Genomic DNA, 21564 nt, shown 5'->3' with positions numbered 1-21564 from the left:
TAAAAAATTAAAAAACATAGAAAAACACATAGAATAGTATACAGACTATCAGAGTGCTTTGTGTATAGTAAGATTATGTATTTTTATAAACTTTTTTGTTTTAAATACCTATGAATATGCATATGTATTGTTACCATATAAAATATTTGTTTTATTTTAGTTGTAGAAAAACTTAAAAAAAAAACCCTGCTCTAAATTTACATAGGAAGGTGATTGTGAGGATTTAATGAATGTAAAGGCCTCTCAGAAAGTGTACTATTGCTCAAATATTACTACTAGTAATAGTTAATTGTGACAGATGCTTATATTATGCATGGTTTGTGCTTTATGCTTAGATAAAACAGCATATGGTTTATTCTTTACAGGTAGATTAAAAATACCTTTTACTTTTGGCTCATATTTTAGAGTTGTATTCAGTTTTCATGCTTATGTGTTGTGGAGTTAGCATTTTAAAGTGGTTTGAGTTTCTCTAGGCATAAACTACATTCTATTTTTGCTCTCTGCGAGGGAAACTAGCAATAGTTATCACCTGGCTTTATTGTTGACTCACAAGAAAATGGTTTTGAAGCGTCCTCCTTCGAGTAAAGGACCTAGTTTTGGGTTTAGTTATGTTCAGAAATTCTCTGTTCTTTTAACCTATGTTTTACTCTATGTTTCTAATCATACCCCCAAGTCGAAGAATGTAGAATGGCACTTTCTTTGTGTCTCTGCTTGTAAAATGTGTGTCATGCTCTTTGAACCAGCATTTCCACTTCCAGGAGCTCCTTAGGAAATATTGGCCAGGTGGGAGAAGCAGGAAATACAGTGCAGTATTTAGGAGTACATACCTTGGACTCTGTGGGCTCACATCCCACCTACCCGCAGCAAGCTCTGTGATTTGGGCAAATGACCTAATGTCTTTAAGCCTCCCCTTTTTAAAATTTATAAATGCAAATAATAATAATGTTATCTATCTCAGAGATTGTTATAAAGAATAAATGAGATATATTAATTTTTAGCACACTGCTAGGTACATAATAAAATGCTTAATGAATGCCAGCTATTTTCAACATTATAAATTAGTTTCATCATTATAAATGTTAGCTGCTATTATTAGTTTTAATTTTTTAATTATATTGATTGATTATGCTGTTGCAGTTTTCCCAATTTTCCCCCTCTGTCCCCCTTCACCCAGCACCCCCATCTCCTCAGGCAGTCAGTCCCCCCATTGTTCATGTCCATGGGTCATGTGTTTCATCATTACTTCCTGTAAACACAGATTTTATTTTATTTTTAATCTATCCTTCTATTTTATATGATATGTATAATGATGTGATAAACTGGGGCACAGCTAAATGTTCTTACAACTCAGTTCTTAGCCCGACTGTAGCACCTGTGTTTCTAACACTAACAGGTATCTAGGCATGTGAACTTTTACTCTGCTGCCTCTTTAAACATTCAAAAGCATTTAAAAAATGATCAGGTATTACCCTATTAGTTTTGTCCGTTTTCTAATAATTCATATTTTCGTGATTTCAAATGATAGCCTTAATGGGGTTAAGAAATGCTATTAATTCATGTGTGCTTTACACTCTAGGTTTGATGTCTTCTAAAATATAGATTTACTTAATGAGCACTAGGGCCTTACATTTTTTTTTCAGGTTCCTGGAGTTTTTGCTAAAAGATTACTTCTGACCTGATTACAATGACGATAGGTGGGGGGTCGATGAACTTTTAAAACACAATCCAAAATTAAAATGATTTTTATCTAAGACATATATAGTAGCCCCCAAAAGTATGCCTACATATATAGAGTATGGTATTAAGTAGAGAGCGTAATCTTTTAATCAATAATAATTGCTGACCACTCAGGTTTAGCACCAAATAAAAACCAAGTGGAGTTTATCGAGAAGTTGACAAACATTGTTTCAGGATGCTATCCTCTTATTGTCCAGACAAGAAATAGAGAATGCCATTGTGCATAAGGAGGTCTAGCACATAGATTTAAATACCAGTTGAGTCACTACTTTGAACTTTGGTTTCCTTGTCTGTTAAATGGGGCAATATTTCCTTCTTTATAGGATAGTCAAAATGATCAAATGTAAACAGATAAAATTGCTTAGCATATAGTACGGGACCTAGAAGGCATTCAGTAATGTTATTCAGTCTTCCAAGATGAAGGAGCAATGTTTTCTGAATCTCATTTGATTCATAAGCAAACAAAGTGGTGGTTTTACTGATGTCCTGAGTCTTTTTAGTCACCAAAATGACACTACTTTAGCACCTGTTATGTTCTAGACACCAGGGTAGGAAATGAGGAGGTACTAGGCAGCAGTACGATTTGAAATGTGTGAACACTTTCCACATTAATTCTGTGTTTAAGTTTACCACACATATAGATATTCTCTTGAACATTGTGACTATAAAAGCATTTGTCAAAATTTTAGACTCATTTTATTACCTAAGTATTACTTCAATAATCTGCACCATTCTGCTGTGAAATTGGTACTGTTAGTTACTATTATATTTCCATTTACAGATGAGGAGAATTTTAGTAGATTTGAAAAAAAGGGTGAATAATTTTTCTAGTCATTTTTGTTCTCTACAGTCATTCCCTGTTCCTAGTACCTTTACTTTTCAAATGTTGAGTATATGCCATGACTTTTTAAAAATTCTCTTTAGTAACTTTGGGGAAATTTTATAATTAGAGGTATTGTAGGAAATTATTTGTATGAGTTTCCTCGATCCTTTAAAATCTGATTTGTAATACAGCAAGCAGAGCTGACATCACTGTGGAATAAGAACGAGGAGTATTTTTTCTTGTCAGTTGTAATGCGGGTGTATGGATGTTGAGAGTGCAGACTCTAGACCCGACAAACTCCAGCTTATTTACTTCTAAGCCGTGTGCCTTGGCATTATCATGAAAATTAAGCAAACAGATATATATGGATGTTAGCTATTTTTTGAAGATTATTGAACCACAAATTACAAACTCAAGACTGAATATATAAGTTTTTATTTTTTAAAAGGTAACAGAGGAACTTTTCTGCTTTTGACTATGATGGAGGAACTGGGATTGGGTTTACCCTTCTGTCAAAAAAACAACTGCAAAACTGGACAAAATAAGAGGCAACTATGCTCAGACCTTGGACCACATGTGGGACTGTGGCCCATGACAGAAGTGAAAACAATGAAGTGAGCTCTTCGGTTGCCTTGGCTCCTGCACGGGAGGACTTTTCAGATTGTGATGCAGGGAGGTGGAGCCCAGCCGAGCATGTCCGTCTTTCTCGGTTGGACAGACAGGAGTTGGATGAAGAGGCTGGACCTTGTAGTTCAGAAAACCAGAGAGTGTTAAGGGCTGCATTTTGTCCCTTCTAAAATTCGGGTTTTTTAGATATTTTATTTATTTATTTTTAGAGAGAGGGGAAGGGAAGGAGAAAGAGTGGGAGAGAAACATCAATGTGTGGTTGCCTCTCATGTGTCCCCTACTGGGGACCTGGCCTGCAACCCAGACATGTGCCGTGGCTGAGAATCGAACCGGCGACCCTTTGCTTCACAGGCCAATCCACTGAGCTATACCAGCCAGGGACCTTCTAAAATTCTTATGTTGAAGTCCTAACCTCCATTTCTTTAGTATGAGATTGTATTTCTATTAGGACCTTTAAAGAGATACTTAAGGTAAAATGCAGTCATATGGGTAACCCTTACCCAGTGTGACTGGTGTCTTTATAAGAGGAGTTTAGGGCACAGACAATACACAGACTAAGGGACAACCAGGTGAGATCAGAGTAAGGAGGCAGCCATTGGCCAGGCAAGGAGAGAAGTCTCAGGAGAAACCAGCCCTGCTGACACCTTCATCTCTGACTTCTAGCCTCTGGATTTGTGGGAGAATAAACTTTTTCTTTTTTCTTCTTTTTTTCCCAAAAGTATGGAACACTCCACGAATTTGCTTGTCATCCTTGCATAGGGGCCATGCTAATCTTCTCTGTATCGTTCCCATTTTAGTACATGTGCTGCTGAAGCAAGCACAAACTTTTGTTCTTTAAGCCACATAGTCTGATAACTTTGTTATGACAGCCCTACCAAACTAAAGTCATGCAGAAAAAGAGCTTTAAAAATCTGCACAGGGATCCCCTTGAATCTGTTTCTGAATAAACAGTAAGCTGTACATTTCTAGGGTAATGCTCCTCAAAGCTGGATTAATCAAAACCACAGTGAGACACCACTCACCACACACAGGGATGACTGTAATGGAAAAGCTGAATACCAAGTGTCAGTGAGGACGTGGAGAATATTGTTGGTGGGAATGTAAAGTGGCACATTTTTTTATACACTTAGGGTGGTTCCTTAAAAAGTTAAACATGGAGCTACCATGTGATTTGGCAATTCTCCTTTTAGGCATATGCTCAAGATAATTGAAGACATATGTCCAAAAAGCAACTTGTACGAGATGTTCATAGCAGCATTACTCAGCATAGCCAAAAAGTACAAGCAACGATATGCCCATCAAATGATGTATCACATGTAGTGTATTCACACAGTGGAATATTGCTTAGCCATAAAAAGGAGTAAAATACTGTTATATGCTACAACATGTTATATGCTACAACATCTTGGAGACCTTATTCTCAGTGAAAGAAGCCAGACTCAAAAGGTTACAATATTGTGTGATTTCATTACGTGAAATATTCAGAACAGGCAGATTTGCAGAGACGGAGGTAGCAGTTTCCAAGGGCTGCGAAAAGGCGATGGTAAGTAACTGCTAATAGGAATGGGGGTTTCTTTTTGGAGTGACAAAAATGTTCTGGAATGAAATATGAAATAGTAGTGTGGTACATAGCTTCATGAATATATCAAGCCAAAAAACCCCACAAAAAACAACAACAAAAAAACCCATTGAATTATATACTAAAATGAAGATAGTCTCATAAAGAAATGAACAAAGAAAACAGGACAGATTCAACTGTAGGATTTAAAAAAAATAGAATATTGAAAATGAAAAAAAAAGCTAATTAGGATTAGGAACAGATTAGACCGTGCAGAAGAAAAGGTCAAGGAATGTAAATACATAGCATGAAAGCTAGCCTGAGCAAAGCACAGGGAGAGAGAAAGACTGGTGGGCGGGGACTGAACGGAGCAGCCCGGGTGACGTGCAGGGCAGTATGCAGCAGTCTACGAGGCATGTAATCAGAATCCCTGAAGGAGGCTTCTCCAACTGGCTCGCATACCCTTTTGCTGCATCCCCATCATTCTTTGAGCACTTTCTGGCACTACAGACTCATCTCGTACTTTCATTCCCCAGCCATAGTCAGCTGTTTCTTCAAGGATTCTTGGTTTCTTTTAGTAAAGAATGATATTTGGGAGCCAAGGTCTAGTGCTCGATGTGCTCATTGTTATTGGAGTTACGGTTCATAAAAAGAGAAGAATAGCACTTTAAAAAGGAACCAAATCTGTAATTTGATTTCCAGATTTCCATCAAAAAAAACTGTTTGGTTTGGGGGATGCTGTTAAATTAGGAGAACAGACACTAACATAACAGACATCCCTGTGCACCCCCCACCCCCTAGTTTAACACCACATTTACAGTATTGCAAAGGCATCTGCATGTTTCTATACATGGGAGCAAAATTTCTGGGGGGTTTGGTATTCACTGGTTCTAGCAAGTTGCTTCCCAGAGTGGTTCTATTAGTAATTTACATTTTCATTAGCACTATATTCCTACTTGAACATTTCCTTACCAATATTTTGTTTCATCTGGCTTTTTAATTTTTCTGATCTGATGGGTGTAAAAAGGAATCTTAGTGATATTTATTGGTTATGTGGGTTTCTTCTTGGATGAAGTATTTTAACTATTCTTAACTCATTTTTTCTTTTGATTTTTTTGTCATTTAAAAAATGTGAGATCTGTCTGGGAAAAGTTCAGTCATTATTAATATAGAGAGAATGGTTTACACAACATTGATGTAACCTGGCAGTCAAGGAGAGTGGACTGGAATGTGCATGAGTGAACAATGACAACTTCACTGTTTTAGTTACTGGTGTCTACCACTGGTTAGTGGTAGATACCATTGAGTGACCATGTGTACTATGTGGCTGTTGCATTCAACAGCCACACATAAGCAAGTGTAGAGCAACAAACCTACATCAAATTTTGTGTTAAGCTTGAACATTCCTCCGTGGAAACTATACAGATGATTCAGAAGGCTGCAGCTATGAGCAACTGGTGATGGGCAGATTCATCATGACAACGTGTCCACTCATGCATCACGTCTTGTGAAGAGTTTTTGATGAAACATCAAATCACCCAGGTGACTCAATCCCCCTACAGCCCAGATTTGGTGCCCCGCATCTTCTGGCTTTTCTTAAAACTAAAATCACCTTTGAAAGGAAAGAGATTTCAGAATATCTGTGAGATTCAGGAAAATATGACGGGGCAGCTTATGGCAATTAGGAGAACTGTGTGAGGTCCCCAGGAGCTTACTTTGAAGGGGACTAAGGTGTCATTGTCCTGTGTACAATGTTTCTTGTATTTTGTATCTTCTTCAATAAATGTCTATTTTTCATATTACATGGTTGGAGTTGGATGCCTTCTGCACACACCTCATGTATTCTGAATACTAATCCTTTTTACCTTCAGTCTGACAGGTATCATTTCTTAGTCTGTGGCTTGTCTGTGATTTTAACCACAAGCTAAAGAGCTTTTGTGTTTTCCTTTGGTCAAATTAATTTGTGAGTCTCATGAAATTTTTTTGTAAGGTTTTATTTCATGTTTAGGTCTTGGACAAGGGAAACAAAAGAAAAAAAAACAAACGGGGCTATATCAAACTAAAAAGTTTTACACAGCTGTTATGAATATCCACACAAAGACTTTGTGTGAATATATACCTTCTTCGGGAAAATAGCTAGAAGTACAGTTGCTGGATCACATGGTGAATGTATGTTTACTTTTATGAGAGTGACAAGCTATTTCCACAGTGGTTGTGTCATGTTACACTCCCATCAGTGATAGAGGAGTCTTCCAGTGGCTCCTCATCTTCTTCAGTGCTTGATGTCATCAGTCTATTAAATTTTAGCCATGCAAGTGGGTTTGTGGTGGTATGTATCTCTTTGGTTTTCATTTGCATTTTTCTGATGGCTAGTAATGTTGGGTGTTTATTCATTTGTTCACTGGCCATTCATATATCTTTGTTAATTGTCTTGAAATTTTCTGCTCATTTTTAATTGGCTGTTCTCTTATTATTGGGTTGTAAGAATTATTTGCATGTTCTGCACGTAAGTCCTTTGTTAGCTATATGTATTCCAAATCTTTTTCCCTGGATTGTGGCCTTTTTCTTTTCTTTCATTTTTTAAAAAAGATTTTATTTATTTACTTTTTAGATATTGAGGAATGGAGAGAGAAAGTGAGGGAGAGAAACATCAATGGGTGAGATACATGGATTGGTTGCCTCTCGCATGCCCCCACCTGGGGAACCTGGCCCACAGCCCAGGCCTGTGCTCTGACCAGGAATCTAACTGGTGACATTTTGCTTTGCAGGCCCGCGCTCAGTCCACTGAGCCACACCAGCTAGGGCTATTCTTCTTAATAATCACTTTCAGAAAGCAAAAAATTTTAATTTTGATGAAGTTCACTTTATCATTTTTCTCTTACAGTTCAAGCTTCTTGTGTCCCAGGAAATCTTTGCCTAACTTTAAGCATTACACTATTTCACATATAATGTCACTACACTGTAGTTGTATTCTTTCATTTTCTCCCTCTTGCCCTTTGTTCTATGTTTCATACATTTTAGTCCTACGTATGTTTTTAATAACATGTTATAAACCCTACTATACATTGTTATTGTTTTCTCTTTAAACAAATAATTTTCTTTCAAAGAAATGAATAAAAATACAAGACGTTTTATCTACCCATGTTTTTTCATCTTTTCTGGTATTCTTCATTCCTTTGTGCAGATTCAGGTTTTCATTTGGTATCAGTTTCCTTTTGCTGGAGAACTATCCTTCACATTTGTTGTAATATAGGTCTTTTGGAAAATAAATTCTCTGGGTTTGGAGGGGGGCAGGACTCTGAAAAGTTTTTTTTTTTACTTATTTCTGAAAGATATTTTAAATAAGTATAGAATTCTGAGTTAAAAGTTTTTATTCTTTTAGCACTTTATAGATGTCAATCCCTTGTTTTCTGGCTTAAATAGTTTCTGATGAAAAGTCCCATGGTTATTCCTTATTTTTCTTCCGCTGTACATTATGTGTCTCTTTTTCCCTCTGAAGGCTTTTGAGGTTTTCTCTGCCACTGATTTTTAGGAATTTAAGTATAATGTGCCTTGACATGATTTTCCTTGCTTTTGTTGTGCTTTGAGTCATTGAATTTCTTTGATTTGCTTATGTACAGATTTCATCTAGTTAGGGAACTTTTGGGCCATTATTTCTTCAAATATGTTTTCTACACCTCCTTCTCTTTTCCAAATCACTTGATATTTTTCTACAGGTTGCTGCAGCTCTGTTCATCTTTTTTCTCTCTCATTGCTTCTATTTTGGCTAATTTATATTACTATGTATTTAAGTTTTTTTATTTTCTTTTTTGCAGTGTTTAATTTGTTATAGTTCTTATCCAATGAATGTTTGAGGCTTAGTATTTTTCAACTTTAGAAAATCCATTTAGTTCTCTTTTATATTTTCCATTTCTCTCCTCACTGTGTTCTTATTTATTTTAAATATGTAGACATAGAATACTATGAATATGTAACATTTATATGCTAATACCTTTATCTCTCATTTCCGAATTACTTTTTATTCTGGCAGCCAGTATAGAGAATAGATTGTAAGTGGATAACAAGGAAGAAGGAACATGCAAAGTTTGGATGAAGTAGCAGTTGGAACTGGCAGGAAGCAATGAAATTCTATATTTATTTCTCTTTCTACTTTTTCCATGAAGCCTCCTATCCCGTTAGCCCACAAACCCCTGTTCCAATTATAGAACCAGATTTCACCTATCTTACTATGTTTCATGTATATGTGTATATATAAAAAACACCTGAGGCCTGTCTAGAAAGTATCCAGCCATGTGCTATGAAAAATAGAGACATTTACTGAAGAAGATACAAGAGACATTGGACATAGCACAGTGACACCTCAGTCCCATTCAAAGTAGGCACTTGGAGACCTCACAGTTCTCCTAATTGCCATCAGCTGCCCCGTCGTATTTTTCTGAATCTCACTGATGATCTGAAATCTTTTGCCTTTCAAAGATTATTTTAGTTTTGGGGAAAGCCAGAAGATATGGGGCACCAAATCTGGGCTGTAGTGGGGCTGAGTCAACTGGTTGATTGGATGTTTCACCAAAAATCTCTGCACAAGACGTGATGCATGAGCACATATAGTGGTGTGATGAAGTTGCCAGTCACCAGCTGCCCATAGCTATGGCCTTCTGAATCAGCCGAGTAGTTTCCATGGAGGACTGTTCAGGCTTAACACAAAATTGATGCAGGTTCGTTGCTCTACTTGCTTGGTCATTTTTTTAAATATATTTTTTATTTTATTGATTATGCCATTACATTTGTTCTATTTCCCCCCCTCTGTTCCCCTCCACCCTGCACACCCCTGCCCCACCATTCCCCCCTTTAGTTTATGAGCATGTGTCTCAAGTTCTTTAGATTCATATTTCCCCTACTATTCTTACCCTCCCCCCTATTTTCTATCTACTGTCTATGCTACTTATTTTCTGTACCTTTTCCCCCCTTCTCCTTCTCCCAGTCCCCTGTTGCTAACCCTCCATGCGATCTTCATTTCTATGGTTTACTCCTGATCTAGCTGTCCTCTTCATTTGCTTTTGTTTTAGGCGTGGTTGTTAATAACTGTGAGTTTGCTGTCCTTTCACTGTTTGTGTTTTTTAATCTTCTTTTTCTTAGGTAAGTCCCTTTAACATTTCATATAATAAGGGCTTGGTGATGATGAACTCCTTGAATTTGACCTTATCTGGGAAGCACTTTATCTGCCCTTCCATTCTAAATGAAAACTTTGCTGGATAGAGCAATCTTGGTTGTAGGTCTTTGGTTTTCATGACTTGGAATACCTCTTTCCAGCCCCTTCTTGCTTGTAAGTTCTCTTTTGAGAAATCAGCTGACAGTCTGATGGGAACTCCTTTGTAGGTGACTTTCCCCTTATCTCTTGCTGCTTCTAGGATTCTCTCCTTCATTTTAATCTTGGCTAATGTAATTATGATGTGCCTTGGTGTGTTTCTTCTTGGATCCAACTTCTTTGGGACTCTATGAGCTTTCTGGACTTCCTGGAAGTCTATTTCCTTTGCTATACTGGGGAAGTTCTCTTTTATTATTTGTTCAAATAAGTTTTTCACTGGTGGCTGTTCCTCTTCCCCTTCTGGTACCCCTATAATTCAGATGTTGGAGTGTTTAAAGATGTCCTGGAGGTTCCTAAGCCTCTCCTCATTTTTTTGAATTTCTGTTTGGTCATTTTTTCCTTCTTGTCTGCTCCCTTGATTTGAGTCCCAGTTTTCTTTCCATTACTATTGGTTTCCTGTGCATTTCCATTCATTTCAATTAGTTTAGCCTTCATATGTTCCTCTAATTTGTGACTAAAATCAACCAGTTCTGTGAGCATCCTGATCACCAGTGTTTTGAACTGTGCATCTGAAAGTTTTGCTATTTCTTCATTGCTTAGATTTATTGGCTCTGGGGCTCTGAGTTTTTCTTGAGCCATGTTTTGATCTGTTTCTGCCTGTTACCTATGAGGAGAGGCGCCTTAGATGTTCACCGGGGCGGGGCTACCCAGGTGGCAGGTTTGTGACGCTGTATGTGGGGGCGGGGTCAGAGAGGGAGCAATGGCGGTCCACTCCACTTGCCCAGTCTGCCTCACCACTCGCCCCCGGCTGTTTATCTGAGCGCAAATGTGCGAGCCCGCTGCCTTGTGCCACCGGAGCCTGCTTGATCTGTCTCAATGCACATCTCTTCACTGGCTTATCTGCGTGCAAATGCACGACCGACTGCAGACAGCCAGCTGGGCCTCTTCCCTGGGTCCACCTGTAGCTACCCTGCACCTGGGATCCCCGCCCTCGGCTGCCTGCTCACTTCCTGGGTCGGGGGATCTTTTTTGCCCGACCCGCTCTGCTGCTGGCTTCACCCCTCTCACCGGTTTAGCTGAGCAGTTCGTTGTTTTTGGACTCTGTATTGTTCGAATTTCTGTGTGGTTTGGTTGCATTTATTGTTGTTAAAACTTTGTTGTTTTTAAATTTGGTTGTGCGAGGACACAAAGTGTTTCCACCTACGCCTCCATCTTGGCAGAAGCCCCCTTGCTCAGTCATTTTGAATGCCATGGCCACACAGTACATGTGTTCACACAGTGGTACCTACCACCCCCCTGACTAGTACAGTGAAGTTGTCATTGTTCATGCATGCCCATTCCAGTTCACTCTCTTTGGCTGCCAGGTTATATTGATGTTGCACAAACCATTCTCATTGTATTAACGACTGGGACTTTTTCCAGACTCCTCTACAAGGCTTAGTACAGAAGTCCTTGTATATATGTGTATATGTAATATATATATATATATTACACACACAAAACTCGGAATTCTCCAGTGACTTCTCAGGTCACTTATAATAAAATCCAAAGTCATTAGTAGTAGTCAACAAGGTTCTGTGTGCCTCTTGGCTTCCTCTCTAACCTCATTTCTGATTGAATATTCATTACACCCTATTCTCTCTTCACACAGGCCTCACTGCTGTTCCTCAAAGACCTCAAACATACTCCCACATGAAAATCTTTATAATTGATATTTCCTCTGCATTGAAATTTGTCTCTTGCTATTTCGCTGGCTTACTGTCATTCTTTCAGATGGAAGTTTTTCCCATCACCCACAGCTCCTGTCCTTTATTTTCTTCATGGCATTTTTCCACCTTAGATCATATTTATATACCTTTTTGCTTATTATCTGCTGGAATTGGAGCTTCATGAGATCAGACAGGATTTCATTGCATTCCTCAGAGTATTCTTTTTGAAACAGTCCCTGGAATATAGGCATGGGTTAATAAATATTTTTTAGATACATGAAAGAATTAAAATACGGTCATAAACATTTTTCCTTTTCATGGATTTGATTATGTTGAATTGAAAGCAGATTTACATAACTGATAATAATAACCCACAGCAATATTTCTGGTGAACATTTAGGATCCGAACTTGGTATATAAAAGCTCCCTCTTCCAGCCCCCTTTCTCTCAATGCACATCCATGGTCTTTGGGATCAAACCCAAGCTCCTTAATCTGCCATTCAAGGATTTCTTAGATCTCGTCACTGCTAGTATTTTTAGCTTCGCTTCTATACTAAGCCCTTACCTCACAGTCTGTGCTGCATTCATGTTGAGTGACTTATAGTTCCCCTAATATGCCCCTTGCAGATGTTTCTTGCATCACTCCTTACATTTACATTTTGTCATTTATATTTTTGTGAGTCTCTCCTTCTCAGAGTGCATACACTCTTCAAAGGAAGGAAGCTGGCATATTTTTGTAATTCCAGGACCATAGTTCCTATTATATCATTCATGGTCAGAAAATGGAAAAGATGGTTTTGCCTGCAAGTCAGAGACTAGAAACTTGAAAAGGTTGGATCCCAACCAGTAAATTGGTGAAAGTAGTTTCATCTCTAGTGGTCTTGGAATGGCTGTGTCCAGGGACAAAGAGGGAGTGCATGATATTAAAATACCCTAGTTTTTAGCAAAATCATACTGGGTGAGGAGGGATGGCATGGAACACAATTGAATCAGCCCCCTTAACTAGAAAAAAAAATAGCTTAAGTGGGAGGAAGGAGTACTGGACAGGTGTTATTTAGAAAGAAGCAGAGCCATTTGGGAGTGGCCTGACCCATAAGAGTATTAGGTCTATTATTCAGTCTTTGAGAATCATGTAGGATGGTAATCGGCTCGTCATGAGGAAATAGTACAAGGGGGAGAACTCAGGGCATTGATGGCACATTCATGTCTTGCTCCTGTTGTCTTGGACCTCAACAGTGTGAGTTTTGGGGGGTAGGTTAGGCTCAGTCTGACTGCTCTTGCTTGGTTCAGTGGGAAAGAATGCTATGAGAGTTTAGTTCCATCTATCAAGGGTGTGGAGGGGGAGTGGCTGTGTTTGTTCTATATATTTGCGAACACTAGATGGTTTGCACTTTCTGTGCTGCGTTGTGAGTGACAGTGGATCTATTGTTTAATGAATTGACCCAGTATAGTTGAATATGTCAACATTTCTATGTAATTTTAGTAATATATATTTTGTAAAAATGTTAACACGAGAGAGTCAAATAGGTATAGGTTTTTAAAGATTAAAATTTTCCTCTGTAAATCAGGTTTATTACAGGAAGAGAAAATGGCTATCGAAGCATTTCAGATTTGCTGCCTCCTCTTGCCCCCTGAAAATAGGAGAAAGTTACAGCTGTTGATGAAGATGATGACAAGGATCTGCTTAAATAAGGAGATGCCACCACTTGGTGATGGCCTTGGCACCCGAACACTGGTGAGCTGATTTCTAATATCTAATGTGGCTTGAGTTTTTGGAATAAGATTCACCTGAGTAATAAAGTTCACTAGCTTGGCAACCAGAGGAAGGTACCTGGCAGACTTGCTTCAAGAGCTGTGGCTTGGAATCCACCCAGACTGCTATTGTGCTTTTGATCCTAGGGTCTTAAAGAACATAAGGGAAAGCAAAGAGTGAGTAGAGGTAGGCTCCTTAGTGCCGAGATATCTGTGCTATCCTGCCTACTGTCAACCCAAAGAGAAGGGAGAGTGGACAGAGGGCTAAGGGATCTCTCGAGAAAACAGCAGTCTCTTCTCCAGGTCAGAAAGTGTTGTAAAGCCTGCAGCATATGTAAGTGGAGTAAAATTGGGAAGAAGTAAAATACAGAGTTGGACGAGACAGTTTGAAAGGGGAAAGAGAACTAGTATGTCCCGGGTTATCATCTAAGGGTCCGTGAGTGAGGGTTTTTGTAAAATAGTCTGAATTCTGTTTAAAATTGAGTAACTTTGAATTCTACTTTGTAATGTCTGAATGTTTTAAAATAGGATTTATGTTTAGAATTGCTTACTAGCTAAATTCTTTAATTTCTCTCAAAGACAAGTCTTGGAGTAAAATTGATACTTCATTGGTATGTATATATTTTTTTCACATCCTGGTGAACCCCTGTGTACCCCTGGGAGTCCACTGGCCCAGTCTGAGAAGTGGGGAGTAAGGTTAGGGAAGGGTTCGGTGCCCATTGGAGGGATTCTTGACCTTTTTTTGGGGGTGGGGCTGCATTGATAGGTAAGCTAATGAACCTTTCTGAAACACTGAAGAAATGTTTGCACTTATTCTCCAGAAGATTGCATGTGTAAAATTTTGCATACAATTTCAAGGCATTCATGGATTTCCTGGGCTCCATAGTCTTCCGGTATAGAATCTGTGTACATATAAATGTGAGTGAAGATAAAGTATTACCTGCAGTGTTGATAAAGTGACATCTTACTAAATAGAATTACATGCTTATAGGCTTTGAAATAAGATTGTCAGCAATAAGATTAGTGAGAAAGGAAAAAAGAAGTCCCTCCAAATGACAGAATTAAAAATGGAGTAGTTAATATGAATTCTATGGAAGCAGCTGCTATAATACTTTTTATATCTCTGCTTTCCATAGTCTCATCACTTAATGCACTTCTTGTAATGTCTCATGGTTTTCTACAAAGGTGACTGTCAAGTGTACATTCAAAAGTCCTAGAGGAAATAACAGTTAAATAGGAGAATATGTAACAGTTGAGGAACACAGACTGTGCTAGTAGATCTTTTTTAAAAAAAAATCAATAATAAAATGAAAGTATTATCAGATTTAGTGGCACCAAACTTAAGAGTACTATGTGGTCCAGGTCATTTGGTAATGATAATTTTCAGAATTTGTTTAAAAATATGTGTGTACATACATATTTAAAGCCATCTGTGAAAGGGGTTTAGAAGCTATTCAGAAAAGCATCTCTGCTAAGTCTCTGTGAGATGCGATGCACATTCTGTTCGTGCTGATTAATGAGAAAATCAGCCCATCCGAGATGACCGGGTACAGCCACAGGTCAGGCGGGATGTGCACCCTGTGCTGTGTGCCGTTTCTCACTGACTAGTCATTTTGTATTTTGCAAAGTAGATTGCACTCACCTCAGAGGCGGGAAAAAAGTCATCTGTATTTATTTAAAAATTCCCCCACCTTTTTTTTTTTAGATGATTCAGACATTTTCCCGTTGCATCTTGTGTTCCAAGGATGAAGTGGACTTGGATGAGTTATTAGCTGCTAGGTTGGTGACGTTTCTGATGGACAATTACCAAGAGATTCTGAAAGTCCCTTTGGCCTTGCAGACCTCCATTGAGGAGCATGTAGCTCACCTACGAAGAGGGCAGGTAAAGGAAAGGATATTATTAGATCCTGTGAAATTGTCGGCAGAAAGTCTATAAGCTTGGTAGCCTTCTTGGGACTTTATGTTATAAGAATTAAGTAAATTAATATGTACCATGCGCTTACAACAAGACTCAACACATAGCAAGCACTATGCATGTGTTATTGAAAATCTGTGGATTGCCTACTTGGGTGTGTTATATCAGTGAAAGCTATATCCTTTTGATTGCAAATTCCTTAAATTAATTTGTTCAGAGTCTGCATATACTTCCTGATGGAAATGATTTCTGTGAAATACAGTATTGATTCTTGATAGCCCTACAATCTAGATAATGTTAATATTTATACTTTACGGATGAGAAAACTGCAGCACAGAGGACTTAAGCAACTTGTCCAAGGTCACAGAGCCAGGATTCACACTGATGAGATCAGTTTCCGGAATCAGTGCCCCTGTCTGCCATGCCACACTGCCTGACTTTACCATGAGGTGCGGTAGAGGAACAATGGCCGTAAAGACCTGGGTCAGACTCGTGGCTCTCCCCTTTCCAGGTTGTGTGGTGCTGGGCATGTCACTGAACCTCTGTAGGTTTGAGTTCCCATAGGGTTAAAATGGGCCATGTGTACTGTAGAATGTTGTTGGGAAGTGTTATACAGTGTAACACTACACTGCATTACTGCAAGCCCTTTGCACAGTGTCTGACACATGGCAGGTACTCTTTGAAAGGGAGTGTCATTATTGTTGTTGCTATTGTTGTATTGAAATAATGCAAAAGAAATGCAGTGTATTACTATTATGTGGACCCCACAGTGAGGTTTGTGTGTCAGACTGTGGAAGTAGAAAAGCAGAAACTTTTGGTAAGAAGTCTTCTGGCAGAAATTCTGCTTGGTTCCTTCTGCATGGTTGGACTCTTCGCCTAAGCACTTTTTGAGGTTCCTCATTTAAGGCCCAGGGAACTGCCCCCTTCCAACGTATTAGTAAAAGAAACAGCTGTCTAGCTGTTTCCAGTGAGCAATTTTAAAGTTAAAATGAAGGGTTTTTTTTTTCTATTTTGATCATTATTAACCTAATACATTGAAGGAATTTGGAAAGTATAGAAAATACACACCAAAAATATCAGAGTTACACTAAATGTTCTGTCAATATTAGTCTTTCAGGTACTTTTGTTATCTTTTTTTCTTTCTTCTTTCTCCCTTCCCCTCCCCCTCCTTTCCTCTCTCCCACTCTCCTCTCCTCTCCCCTTCTCTTCTGTGTCTGTCGTAACTTATTTTTATACAAGAAAAATTTCCCACATCATTATATGTTATTCTTTGACACTAGAGTGGCCAAGAACACAGACTGGAGCTAGAAGGTGTTTGAATTCCTGGCATGTCCTTTATTAGCTGTGCGACTTTGGGCCCATTATGTAACGCGTTTCTGCTTTGGCATCTGTCCCAACAACTCTCTTTCTTCATTTGTCCAATGGGCTGATAATAGTTAATATCTGCCTTCCAGGTTGCTTTGGGTATTGAATGGTTTAAAGTGTCAAGTGCTTAGAATAATGTTTATCACGTAGTAAGGTCTCAGTTGGTAGTTTTATTGTCATTGTTATTCCACAGTGTCATTGCTATTGGTAACACAATGTTCCACAATATGCTTATACCATAATTTATTTAAATGATTTACTATGGTTGGTATTTAAATTGTTTCCATTTTTTCTTTTGTGAGCAACATGACAGTAAATGTTTTTATAGCCAGGTTTTTTTGGGGGGGGGTTGATCCATGATTATTTTCTAAGACTAAATTCCTAGGAGCAGGATTGCATGGTAAAGGCCATGAATGTATTTTAAGTGTTGGTTGCATATTGCCAAATTTGCCTTTAGAACGATCATTCCAATTTATATTTCCATTAGTAGTACAAGACAGTATTCATTTCTTTTTTTTTTTTCCCAATTTATTTATTTTTTAATCTTTAAAAAAATTTTTTTATCGATTATGCTGTTATAGTTGTTCTATTCCCCCCCTTAATTCTCCTCCACCCTACCCCCCCATCCCCACAATTACCCCCCCCTTTAGTTTATTGTCCATGTGTCTCAACACATAGACAGTATTCATTTCTTTGCATCCTTTCCTACTTTGGGTATTGTCATTAAAATATACACCTTTGCCATTTCAACAGGTGAAAAGTGTAACCTTAACTGCTGTTTTATTTTAATATCCCTGCCCCTCCTTGATATATTTCTGAGTCAAATTTTAAAAAATAAACAAAAAGAAACACTTCATTGCATTTCTGCAAGGAAAAGTGGTTGCCAGGGCTGCGCTGCGTGGTGCAGTGGCCGGGTTTGTGTGCTCTTATAGCACTGGCATCTGTTGCAGCAACTTGTACTCGTCAGCCCTTTGCTGTCAGTGGAAGATCAGCAGGCCGAGCTGTGAAGATTAATTTAGCCATGATGGCACTGAATAAAATCAGTAACTGCTCAATTGTCCAATGACATTTTCTCTCTTAGAATTATCCAGTGGAATTGCCACAGAGCTGTTTGTTTTAGCGCTTAACTCCTGTAGATCTCTGTTGTCTGTGTAGACTGCTTAGCCCCTGTGTCGTGACACATGTAGGACAACGCTTCTCTGAGAGCGAGTGGGGGTTCCATGAGCTGTTCTGGTGAACTGTCGGGGGCAGCTTCGGGCTGATTCCAGGAGAGATCAACTGTGAGGTTGGCACTGGTTTTTTACACTAACTTTCTATCAACCTTGTTTGCAATCCTCTTCTGCCTTCTGTGCCCTTTAATCACAGGTGTCTAGAGTGTTTCTCCTGTCCTAGGCTCTGCCTGTCACCTTGTACCTAGGACTCACACTTTACTCCTGCCCTGTCCTGCTATTTCAACTCTTCTGGGCAATATTTATCTTTTAACTGTGGCTTCTGGAAAAAAAAATCTTAAGCCAAAGAAGTGAATGTAATAGTAGCAATTTTATCCGCTGCAGGAGAACAATAGGTGGTGTCTTTTTGAGAAGATGACCCTCTTGGACTCTGGAATTAAACAATTTTTTCATCCTCACCGAGGACATGCTTATTTATTTTAGAGAGGGGGGCAGGGAGGAAGGGAGGTTGAGAAACATCAATGTGAGACTGAAACATCCATCAGCTGACTCTCACATGTGCTGTGACTGGGGACCAAACCCACAACCCCAGCATGTGCCCTGACCAGGAACTGTACCTGTGGCCTTCTGATCTACCAGACGACCCTCCAACCAACTGAGCCACACCAGCCAGGGCTAAAATTAATTATTTTTAATGGGTTCTCATGTGTTCACAGGTCTTGGTATCATCCTTCCTCTCATTTCCCTCTTTTCCCTTTGTCCTGTGCATTGTCTGCACATTTGTTGTTTGCACCCGATTCCCACTATTGACGTGTTTGGAAGAAAGTTGCAGTACTTCCTCCATGTGACAGCTGAGCTAGGAGCACCTCTGTGCATCCCCAAGGGAGGGAGGACTGGGCTCTTCAGGTGGGGGCAGGAACCTGGATAATTCACTGTGTGTCCAACATTGTCTCTGTTTTGAATTGTTTATAGCCAACATGTTCAGTTTATGTTTCAACTTCAGACCTTATTAATTAAGAGGGTATTTGGTTTATTAAAATGGCTCTTGGGTTTAAAAAGGTAAAAATCACTTTTAAAACTGTGACATTAAGTAATTTTTTTTAAGTTCTGGAAGCACTTGCACTTTGATGTGGAGTTTTCCCCCGTGGAACTGAGAAATGGCATGCCACTCCTTGTAGGAAATATTCTGTGTGTGATCTGAGCAAGCTTTTGTAATTTATTTGAAAATACAATTTTTTCCTTCACTATTAATTTTTCTGCCTCAGATAAAGTACCCTGGAGCTGACATGGACATCACTTTATCTGCTCCATCATTTTGCCGTCAAATCAGTCCAGAGGAATTTGAGTACCAAAGAGCATATGGCTCTCAGGAACCTCTGGCAGACTTGTTGGAGGAAGTTATAACAGATGCCAAGCTCTCTAACAAAGAGAAGAAGAAAAAACTGAAGCAGGTAAAAAGAATATTCTTTATTAGTCCTATCTTCTTCCTATTGTTCTTATGTGTTTTTAAATTCTCTATTATAATAGACAGAGCATCAGAGTTCTAGATTCCCAGTCATATTTTTCTCAGTGATTCTGAAGAAGCGTTCAATGGTGAGGAACAACTTATTGCCTCTTTTGAAGCTTTTCGTAGTAAAATATAAACCAAAATGTCTTCATCTGGGCAGAAGCAGGGCCTGAGTTGGAGATGCAGAGAAAGGTTGAAATGTCGTTGGACCAAAATTTTCTTTTGTTTAGAATGTAAGTTATTTTCAAGTCAGATTACCTGTGCCTATTTTAAAAGTAAGCTTTACTTATTGTTGGCAGTGGGGGAAGTTTTAAGAAATGTTACTTAAACGAGAAGTTTATTTGAATAAAGATGCGTTAGATACATTGAAAATGTAATCAAATGATTTAACAAACAAATGGATTTGTGTTGAAGTAAAGTTGATTGTGATATGTTTTCTACTTTGTTCTCTTTTCTGATGGAAAACAATAAACATTAAAGCAAAGCAAAAATAGGAAATTAGGGAATCAGAAGCTTTTAAAATTAGATTGCCCAATTTTATTGGCTCTTATCTGTATGATGGATTCAATGTGGATCATTGTTTTTTTTTGTGTGTAGTTTCAAAAATCCTACCCTGAAGTCTACCGAGAACGATTTCCGACACCAGAAAGTGAAGCACTTCTGTTTCCTGAAAAACCAAAACCAAAACCACAGCTCCTAACGTGGGCACTGAAAAACCCCTTCCAGCCGTTCCAAAGAACTCGAAGTTTTCGGATGTAACATCTCCACAGCTGGCAGAGCTAGAGACTACTGAAATACCAATGTGAACTGACCTCACAAAATTTCCTTTGAGCCTTTCCCAGTGTTTTTCTAAAACTCAGTGCTATTTTGAAAGTGTACAAATCAGTTAAACATTAAATGAATATATATATATGTGGTCATGTTAACATGTTTATAAATATTTGAAAAGTCAAGGGTATTTTTTTGTTATTTCTCACGGTGTTTATGAAATATTTGTGTATTCATTTCCACGTGTAGTTCTTGTTGTCTTTGTTGTAACCAAGTCTTGGAAATGGTACACACACTTGAATACGGCGCTGGGCGCTGTTACCATGGTCACTGTGGTGCTGTTGACTTAATAGTCAGTCATGATGTTTCCCGTGTAAATTTTGTTTCTCATTGTTGCAGAAAGATTTTGAAATGTTCTGCGTTATGATGACTGTGTGTTTCATTGGCAATTTGTTGGGTGCTGTGACAGATTTGACCAAAACTGGTTCTTTTGTGACACATGCATTAGTTGGTGTTTACCTGTGAGCTGAGTAGATTTCCATGTGTCTGCGGTGGTATAATTTCAGTCTTGGCTAGAAATGGAAAACTGAATGTGTCCCTTTAGACATGTGATTCTAAGTCAAATCTTTGTTCATGAAAAACACAAACGGGTTAAGTAAAAACCCGTGAGGCCGCCTTCTTTATATATGTGTGCATATTTCCCCCAACTTCATCCTTTTCAAAGTAAGTAGAATGTAAATAAATACTGTTTAAAAATTTTTTTACATGGTGTTTCTTTTTTTTTTTTTTTGTGGGGGCATTTATTTAAGTTAGAGAGTGTCCTTGGATACTTAATATCAATTGCCTTGCTCCCTGTTCTCAGATTAGTTACTTCTTTCTATGATACAAGAAGAAGTGAGATTTGGGGTTCGTACCAGCCTTTGGGAGGGTGCTCTGTTCATTTCTTTTGCTTTGCTTTGTGCTTTTGCAAATAGTGGAACACGGATTATGTACCCTCTCGAAGGCTTCTGAGAGCAACTACCCCAAAACGAGAGTGAAGTCACTGATGGCCCTGCTCTGCTCTTTGTGGTTTTGCCCTGCCTGGGGATTTGCCCATGGTCTTCTGTAGCAACATGCCTCTGACAACTGACTCAGATTTTGCTTACATCCAAATGGACAAAAGTATTTGTACTAGTTTGGGTCCCACCTTACTTTGCAAATATATAAAGTAACAGGAGTTTTTAGTGTTTTTGTATTTATTCTCAAACCTTGGAAATCTGTTGGAGGAAAGACCAAGTGTACTTTTTACTCAGTGTGCTCTCCAAAGTCAAGTTTACTGTCCAGAGTCTC

At 38.6% G+C, this 21564-nt stretch overlaps 1 protein-coding gene and 1 non-coding gene across 2 annotated transcripts in view; one reads left to right on the top strand and one right to left on the bottom strand.

Moving 5' to 3' along the window:
- DEPDC1B (DEP domain containing 1B) overlaps window positions 1-20967 on the top strand; it is a 73656-nt gene extending 52689 nt beyond the window's left edge. The window contains exons 8-11 of the mRNA XM_053657172.1: window positions 13328-13494; window positions 15217-15393; window positions 19226-19411; window positions 20065-20967. Coding sequence (XP_053513147.1) covers window positions 13328-13494; window positions 15217-15393; window positions 19226-19411; window positions 20065-20226 — 692 coding nt within the window. The 3' untranslated portion in view covers window positions 20227-20967. The remainder of the gene's footprint in view (window positions 1-13327; window positions 13495-15216; window positions 15394-19225; window positions 19412-20064) is intronic.
- Window positions 3902-4008, bottom strand: LOC119046959 (U6 spliceosomal RNA). Its single transcript, XR_005082060.2, has one exon. It is a non-coding gene; the product is annotated as a U6 spliceosomal RNA (small nuclear RNA).
- Window positions 20968-21564: the final 597 nt, after the last annotated feature.

Source organism: Artibeus jamaicensis, unplaced genomic scaffold, assembly GCF_021234435.1.
Source record: "Artibeus jamaicensis isolate MK-2021 breed Jamaican fruit bat unplaced genomic scaffold, CSHL_Jam_final scaffold_369, whole genome shotgun sequence".
NCBI classification, from domain to species: domain Eukaryota; kingdom Metazoa; phylum Chordata; class Mammalia; order Chiroptera; family Phyllostomidae; genus Artibeus; species Artibeus jamaicensis.
The sequence above is the reverse complement of the archived record's forward strand: the minus strand, read 5'-3'. Positions and strand labels throughout refer to the sequence as shown.